Below are 8,772 nucleotides of genomic sequence, written 5' to 3'. Positions count from 1 at the left end.
GGAGGTTAAGTGTTGCGGTTTTGAGGATGAGATACGGTTTTGAGGAGTTTTTATGGAGTTGTTCGTATTCTGGGCATGCAGCGATGGAGTTCTTCGTATTCTGGGCAGCGATGGCAGAGAAAGAAGATTAGGGATTATGAAACGCATATCAGAATTATTTTGATTTTAAAAATTTTATTAACGAAACAGCTATGAAAGCGCTTTTAAAAAGCGCTCTGGTAGCCCTGCCTTTACCGGCGCTTTTTAGGGCAAAAGCGCTCTTGTAGCCCACCCCCTATAGCAGCGCTTTTGAAAGCACTTTCATAAGCCCCCTATAAGAGCGCTTTCTGAAAGCGCTTTCGTACCCCCCCCCCCCCTATAAGAGCGCTTTTTGAAAGTGCTTTCGTAACCCCCCCCCCCTTTAAGAGCGCTTTTTTTGCGTGTTTTTTTATTTTATTTTTAGCGAAACCTATACCAGCGCTTTTTCCTAAAAGCGCTTTAGTAGGGGTGCTGCTAAAAGACAAATTTGGCATAGTGTTTGGTTTGGTTTTAGGGTTTTCTATTAGGTCGGTTCGGTTTTGAATACCCCTTGTCATATCTAGAAGAGGATTTTCACTGCTGGGTGAAGGTCTTGACATTTTGAGAACGAGAGTGAATGTGAGGTAGTGTGGCCTAGAAAAGTTTTACCCAGGCTCCTTGGTGGGCGTCAAATGTTCCTGTAAAACACGATTGGAATACCTCCAAGAGCAAATCCGACGAGGTCGCAAATGAATATATATATATATACTAAGTTTCTTTAGGGATTTGAGTCACACGATAATTATATGCGTGAGCTCAAGATGAAAGCATGTCTTGCTTATCCCTCGTTCGGGAGCCTTATTTATACCTTCAAAACGGTGAGCTACAAGATTGATGAAGTGACCCTTGAAATCTCTCCTTAATGGCAGCCATTGCAACCTCCGCCGCCATCCATTTAAGAAGCGCAACGCTTGTAACGGCCCTAGCGTATCAAAAATCCGTAACTGTCGTATTCGACTAGGATTCCCGACTGCCGAGGTGGATGATAAAGAACCTCTCTGAGCTGATGGTCTTACCGAGCAGAGATGGGTACCAGACTAGAGAAAGCGGATCCGACCTAATCAACTATACACCGATATTTACAACCATATATTTTTTCACTGATATTTTGTCCACATAAATATATCTTGACATCCATACCAAAACAAATACCATGTTAATAATGTTAATTGGCTGTGGTGGTGGTGGTTAGAATTGGAACTCGAATCTACACTACGCCAAATTTGTCTTTTAGCAGCACCCCTACGAAAGCGCTTTTAGGAAAAAGCGCTGCTATAGGTTTCGCTAAAAACAAAACTAAAATGAAGGGAAAAAAGCGCTGCTATAGGGGGCCTACGAAAGCGCTTTTTAAAAGCGCTGGTATAGGGCTGGTTACCAAAGCGCTTTAAAGAAGCGCTGTTATAGGGCAGGTTACCAAAGCGCTTTTAGAAGCGCTGGTAAAGGGGTATGTTACCAAAGCGCTTTCTATCTAAAAAGCGCTGGTATAGGGCTGGGTACCAAAGCGCTTTTCAAAAGCGCTCTCGTAGGGTTTTACAATTATATTTTTTAAAACAAAACATTCCCAGGTTATTACGTTTTAATTTTCAGAAATCAGAATACCTTTCTTCTTCCCCAAACGTAAACCTAGCATATCTCCATGAAAATCTATGCCTTCCACGATATTGAATCACCATTCCATCCTTGAATTTCGTTTGGGGCTGAATTTCAATACTGAATCTCTGAATTTCGTCTTCTCCTTCTGCCCTCGCAAAGCTCTTCGTCTCCTCCTTCACTTCCGGCTGAATCTTCGTCTCAGTCAAAGGAACCTTATCGCTGAAACACTCTCCCGACAAAGAAACCTCTTGCACGCATTCACAACTCATAACTGAGTCCGTTACTTGAGAATTGCTGACCACCATTGTAAGTCTCTAAAACCATCTCTCTGTGCATCTCTTGCTGACCACCATTATGCTTCTATATGTGGTTCATCAACTCTGCCTAGAAATAGAGTGTGTGCTTATGTTTCTGCCACATTTTGTTTTAGTAGCCATATGGAGCATTTTGATATAAAATAGATAGGCATATTGTTGAAGTTGGTTGTGTAAGGGAATAGCAAGAAACAGAAAGAGTTCCTGTTAGCTGAACCTTGTTATATTTGGATTTATTCCATAGATTCTCCATTTGAAAAAACATTAACTATTGAGATTTGAGTGTTTATTCTGTGTAGATCATTTTCTTCAATCATTTCTTGTGTAGATCATATATACGATTCGATGAAAATTCTATATGACATCTCAATTTTCTGCAATCATTTACAAATTTTGTTTTTAATTTCTTGCGTGGATTTGTTTTGGCTTGTTTTGTTACTGTACGACTTAGTTAGTATTTTCAATTTTAATGGTGTTAACTTTTCATGATCTTAGATTTGATTATAAAATAGTATTGTATTAAAGAATTCAACACAAGTTTTTCCTCAAATGTTTTGGTTGTTGTGTTAACTTTTATGTAGTTGTTTTTCTTTTGTTTTTGTTTTGTTTTTATATTTTAATTTTTTCAATCGTTTGGGAGATTTACTTCACCATAGACCGCTCCCGGATGGATACCTGAAAGTATCGGTGGATGTTGTATTAGATCATGATGCGATGCTACCGGTACCTGACATGGTCTCAGAGACGACATTGCTGCGAGATGCAATAGGATCATTTGTTGCATGGCCCTCGAAGCTCATTACCATTAGTGATGAGGTATATTGAAAACGATTATGAATCATTTAGTTTTCGAATGTCAATTCTGCACCGTTTATTAATTATTTTTTACATTTTAATTTTAGACTGCTCCTACAAAACCCGCAATTAAGGGTAAAGGGATTTTACAGGAGGAGGAGTCTGTTGCATCACTAAAAGAGGTACATTTAAAGTGTTAATATATAATCTGAATCTAAAACTGCATGATTTTATATTTTACCTAACTTATATGATTTTTAGGCATCTGCTCGGGGGTCACAACAAGTGACGCAGCCAGTTCGTAGCGTACCACCCACTGGTCCTCCGAAGCCAGCGGCAAAAAAAGGCGGTGCTTTTGTGCCTCGATACCGGACGACGCTCAGAACAATTGTTGATATGTCCGATTTGAAGGATGGTGCTTTACGTGAAATCAATATGGATGAAGGTGTCTTCAGTATTGAATTCATGTCAAATATTGGAATTGATGACTTGGAAGAGATTTTTACGCATGAACAACTAGGCGTCGGTAATATGCACTCATACATCCGGTAATATTCACTCATCCGATATATTATTTAATTAGTCCCACAATTTATTTACACATTTCAATGAAAATAATCTAATGTTTATTATGTTTTTATTTAAGGTTGTTGTATGACAGAGTGTTGCGCGAGACTCCATTGTCAAACAGATTCCATTTCGTGTCTTCCGCCCATTGCAGCGGAATGGCAATTGCTTCGGAACCGGAATCAGTTAGACAGCTCTTAGTCGATAGATTCATGTCCACCAGCAATACAGAAAGTCTGCATCTTTGGGCGTATAATACCCGACCAGTAGGGTTAGTTTCTCATTCTTGGTTCATCTAATCTCTGTTTCTTTTGTGTATAGCAAAATTTTCATATAACCTATTGTTTTAATTTATAGAGCACACTGGTTGTTACTTGCTATCAACCCTATAAGAGAAGTGATGTATTATCTGAATTCGGTAAATGGTGACTGGACCAATTATCCGGCTATGAAGGAAATGATTGATTTGTAAGTGGGATCGTTCTAAATATTCGTGTATATTTATATATTTAATTATTTGTGAGATTGATCTAAACATATGCTTTTATATATTTTTTAGATCAATACAAGTGTTCCGAAGTCAACGAGACGCACAGGTATCCCGGACTAAATCAAACAACATTACTTGGATCAAAGTGCAGGTACATTATTTTTCACAATTTTGCTTATAATATTTTTGCTTATAATATTTATGCTACTTGACTATTGTGATATTTGATCTTATTTGTTTTTCTATGTAGTGTCCGCAACAGCGAAACAGTTCAGATTGCGGATACTATGTTTTGAGGTTTATGAAAGAAATCCTTCAGGCGAATCAATTAGAGATTCCGCTCACGGTATGAATTTATAACTTAAGATAATTTCATATAATTTATTACATTTAACTAAATCATTCATATTATGTTTTTGTTTTGTAGTACTTGGACGAATTCCGTGCTGCTTCGTACCCGAGACTTAAGTTGGAAGAAATCAAAGAGGATTTGTGTCAATTTTATATTCAGCAACTTTTCATGTAGGATTTGTGTCAATTTGAAGTATAATATTGTTATGTTACTGATTTAGTTTGTAATGATGTATATATATAATTTTGGATATTATAATGGTATTATATTAGTATATATATTGTCCTACCTATGGTTGAAAATATATCATCGAAAATATATTACAGGTCGAAAATATTACAGGTTGAAAACGTATTACAGGTCGAAAATATTACAGGTCGACTGGGAGGCTTAAATTACAGGCTGCACATTAAAATACCTCATTTAGCAACGACAGCGCTTTTAAAAAGCGCTCTAAAAGGTCCACCTACGAAAGCGCTTTTTAGTAAAAGCGCTGCCAAAGATTAAAAAAAACGCAACCTACGAAAGCGCTTTTACAAAAGCACTCTTATAGGGGAGGCTATCAGAGCGCTTTTTCAGAAAAAGCGCTCTCATAGGGGGATACCAGAGCGCTTTTCTGGAAAAAGCGCACTGGTAGGCCCCCTATAAGAGCGCTTTTCTGGAAAAGCGCTCTTATAGGGGGGCCTACCAGAGCGCTTTTTCCAGAAAAGCGCTCTTATAGGGGGGTCTACCAAAGCGCTTTCAAAAGCGCTTTTGTTACCTACGCCAGCGCTGGCTTTCACAGCGCTTTTAAGCGCTTTTAAAGCCCAAAATAAGCGCTTTTGTAGGCCTTCCGTGTTGTAGTGCTACCATTCAAGTAAATAAGAAAATGGGTGGGTTTAGTTGAAGTGGTATATGAATAGTGATTGCGCAGACAAAAGAACACCACTTTTCTTTTTTCCTTTTTTACGGTTGTGGCTCTGATATATAAATAGAAATATAACATGTGGTTGGCTATTCACCATATATAAACACTTTTGCTCTCAACTGAATGTGGACACAAAATTTAGTTACAACATTGTGTACCCACATATAGGTTAACTTATAAAGTTCAAAAGTTGCATAGCCTCAACTTTTACTTTGCTACTAGTATTACGTAGTAGCTTCCTTTGCCATATATATAAACCTTCATTCCTTAATTCTATGCAAATTCCTTTCTTTATTTTTATTCTATTCCAAAAATGTGTGACAATGTATAACTTCAACGAATTTTATTTTTGCACATATTCTTAAAGATTCTTTTCCCTTATGGTACACATGATTTTTATTCAAATTAATCCACATAAACTATACATTAACTAAGCTTTGAAAAACATGTGGATAAATCATAAATCAAATCCCAAAAAGAATATAAAACAATTAAGGGTCATATCATCAAGTGAAAACTCAAAACTTTGGGTCAGCTAGTGGGACATAATATAGCAACTTGAAAAGTTGTTTCTATATCAACGGTGGGAACGATAAGCGATTAATCATCGAGCTTTTTGGTCAAAGAATAATAACCTAGCTTTCTACGTGTATGAATGCCATGGTTTTGGTTTTACGTACAAAAGTCAAATTCTTCTTTCCATCAATTTAGAAACCTTGTACTTATCTATTACAGTGACATGTGTATGATTTATTATGATTTTTATCATAAGATAGTAAATGTGATCAAATTAAATTTGTTGACGTTTTGATTTTGGAAATTGTCTCTTTCTCACTTTTAGAAAATCAGTTCCCACTTTGTACAATATCTTTCTCTATATATTTTAAGAAGTTCACAAAGGATAATTTTGAATAATACTACACTTTTTTCTAAATATTGAATGAAATTTAAATAGTGAATCTTGTAACGTAAGTTTGAACCACTTTTTTTTTACTCGTCAAAAAGGAAATAAATTATTTTTACAAGCTATTATTACGTCTGTAATACGACAGCATGAAGTAAGATTAGAAATATTTGTAACACATGTTGGGACTTTGGCCAATAATTGGTATTATTAAATGCTAATTACACTTGATTATAAGAATATTCTTCAATGAGTAGGTAGATACACCCAATAGTTGACCAATTAAAATTAAAATTAACCTAAAATTTGTATTATGGATTAATTTTATATGCTTCATACCAATAAAACAACTTCGGGTATTGACATTTCTATACTATATTATGGTCATTTACGTCTCTTTTACCAAACCACGACGAGGCGATAAGGTCAATTGCAAACCATTATTGAGACACACAACAACTTAATTTGCATCATAATTTTTTTTTAGTTTTTTTTTAATTTAGAATAAAATTAAATTTAGAAGACAAACAAGTAATAATCTGTGTCGTTATTCTTTTTTAGATGACACAATGAATCCCCTTAAAAATTACATTCTAGATCTAAAAAATACAACATTATTATACAACATTATTATTCATATATATTTGGACTCTCTGTAAAAGATCAATTGTTTTTTATGCAGGAAACCAGAGGCGGATCTAAACAATATATATTGGTGTGACTAAATATAAAAATGAGTTAAAATAACATCATTGTTAATTGTTCTAAAAACATCTCTTTCTATAAATGCTACAAGGCGATCATTTAACCACTGATCACTCATTTTGTTACATAATTGACTCTTCACAAACGTCAAAGCTGAAAAAATACATTTCACGCTTGTAGTTGCTACCGGCAAGACTAAAGTCAATTTCAGAAGGTTGTAAATCATATCAAATGTGTTGCACTTATTTATTTCCATAAGTTTTGCACAAAGATCTGAAAGTCCTTTTAACTTTGCAAATTTTGGGTCACATCGAACATTTCTAACATAATTCTGAAGTTGATATCGCAGCACCACTTCGGCACATCTATAAAATCATTTGGATAAAGTTCAACCATCCTTAATAACTTTTTCACATCAAAAGCTGCACATGACAATGAAGGGCTCAAATATGAAAAACATTCTAAAAGTTCAGCATTCTCTTCATCAAACCTAACTTTGAGCCCGTGCAATTGCAAATCTAAAATATTAAACAAATAATCATGCTTATAATGACGCAAATTAGAAACACTAGAAGTTGTAGCATGTCGCCTAGGTTTCTTCCCTTGCACATATGATGCATCCATGTTAGGCACATCAATATCATGCTTATTGCAAATTTCTATAGCCTTAAATATAAGTTCTTTCCATCCATCATTCATCATTTCTTGTAATTCTTGTTTCGTAGCATTGACAAGTGACAAAACATTCAAAAGATCTTTATCACGCTTTTGTAACGTAAACTCAAATTGTAAATCCTAAAATCTCAACCATCATATATAATATGACGATAAAATCAAAGGATTGAAGCAAATCTAACAAAATAATAGTTTCACCATATTTTTCAAATGATGTATCATTCTCAAATACTTCTAGTACCCAAATAATGGCACCATACAAAGTCATCAAACTAGTGAGAGTCCTAAAGTGAGAACCCCAACGAGTGTCACCCGCTCTAGCAATAGATGATTTTTGGTTTAATCCACTACCTGTTTCTATTTGGCCCTCTTCAATCAATTTAGCAAACTGAGTTTCTTGTTTTTTCCGAAGTAATTCTTGTCTCTTGTTAGAAGATCCAATGAAATTAACAAGCATGTTAACTTTAGCAAAAAAAATACTAACATCTTTGTGAGTCTTAGCACATACAACAAATGCACATTATAAGCATATGGATGCTCATATTGCTAGCTTCGTCATACCATTGCCCCCTAATGCTATATATACTCAAGCCATTAATAGACAACAACTTCTCAAGTGCCTCGTTAAGTGACTTAGCACTTGTTTATTTAACACTTACAATGTCATTAAACATTTCTTTTACCAAACCTTCATTATTAACATAGCGAACAACAACAGTCATTTGTTCTTTACCGGCAATATCATCAGATTCATCAATCAAAACACTAAACACATCATCCGCAATATCACATATAATTTGTTGAGTTATTTCATATGCACAAGCAGCGGCAAGATTCTTTTGAATCTTAGGGGCAGTCATAAGGTTATTTCTCGAAGCACAATTTATTACACTAGCTATCTCTAGGTTAATTTCCTTTAAAGTGTCCACCAACTCAAGAAATGGCCCCTTAAATAAAGAGTTAAGAGACTCTTCACTCCCTCTAAATGGCATATCACACCTCAAAAGAAACTTAGTAGCTACAAGGGATGTGTTTACACGAACACGATATTCAACCTTAATACTTTGGTTTGGGTTCATGAGAGCATAACCCATATGCACTTAATCAACATGACTATTGGAAGAAGTAGCTTGATTAGCCAACCTTTGAGCATTCTTCTAGTCACTAAAATCGTCTCCCACAAAGTGATACCCCCCACATATTTAGAGACATTTTTAAACAAAAAACATGGCAAACAAAATGCTAGGTTCTTAGATTCACTATAATCAATCCAATCATACAAATCAAATCAATTTTTTCAAAATTGAAGTTTTTGTTTACCTTGAATAGACACGGGTAAACGAAATTGTGAGGGGGTTGATGACGACCTATTTTTAAATAAGCTTTCCTTACCTCATTTTGGATGTCAGGATG

General features: G+C 35.3%; 1 protein-coding gene, 1 long non-coding RNA gene and 1 pseudogene across 2 annotated transcripts; 1 reads left to right on the top strand and 2 right to left on the bottom strand.

Annotated features, from left to right (window-relative positions):
- Window positions 1–3,878: 3,878 nt before the first annotated feature.
- Window positions 3,879–4,343, top strand: LOC131646630 (uncharacterized). The gene is made up of 3 exons (XR_009297544.1): window positions 3,879–3,967; window positions 4,067–4,162; window positions 4,244–4,343. It is a non-coding gene; the product is annotated as an uncharacterized LOC131646630 (long non-coding RNA).
- A 2,357-nt stretch (window positions 4,344–6,700) lies between these two features.
- Window positions 6,701–7,386, bottom strand: LOC131649811 (uncharacterized; annotated as a pseudogene).
- A 79-nt stretch (window positions 7,387–7,465) lies between these two features.
- On the bottom strand, window positions 7,466–8,453 carry LOC131649810 (uncharacterized). The gene is made up of 2 exons (XM_058919568.1): window positions 8,019–8,453; window positions 7,466–7,855 (listed from the first exon to the last, which is right to left on the bottom strand). Exons 1-2 carry the CDS (start codon window positions 8,451–8,453, stop codon window positions 7,466–7,468), a joined length of 825 nt encoding a protein of 274 aa, XP_058775551.1.
- Between the last annotated feature and the right edge of the window lie 319 nt (window positions 8,454–8,772).

The sequence above is a fragment of the Vicia villosa genome, linkage group LG2 (genome assembly GCF_029867415.1).
Source record: "Vicia villosa cultivar HV-30 ecotype Madison, WI linkage group LG2, Vvil1.0, whole genome shotgun sequence".
NCBI classification, from domain to species: domain Eukaryota; kingdom Viridiplantae; phylum Streptophyta; class Magnoliopsida; order Fabales; family Fabaceae; genus Vicia; species Vicia villosa.
The sequence above is the reverse complement of the archived record's forward strand: the minus strand, read 5'-3'. Positions and strand labels throughout refer to the sequence as shown.

Coding starts and splice junctions, on each gene's coding strand:
- LOC131649810 (XM_058919568.1), bottom strand. CDS start 8,453: ATGGGTTATGCTCTCATGAACCCAAACCAAAGTATTAAGGTTGAATAT. Junction 7,856..8,018: donor AAGAAATGTTTAATGACATT/GTAAGTGTTAAA, acceptor GTATGTGCTAAG/ACTCACAAAGATGTTAGTAT.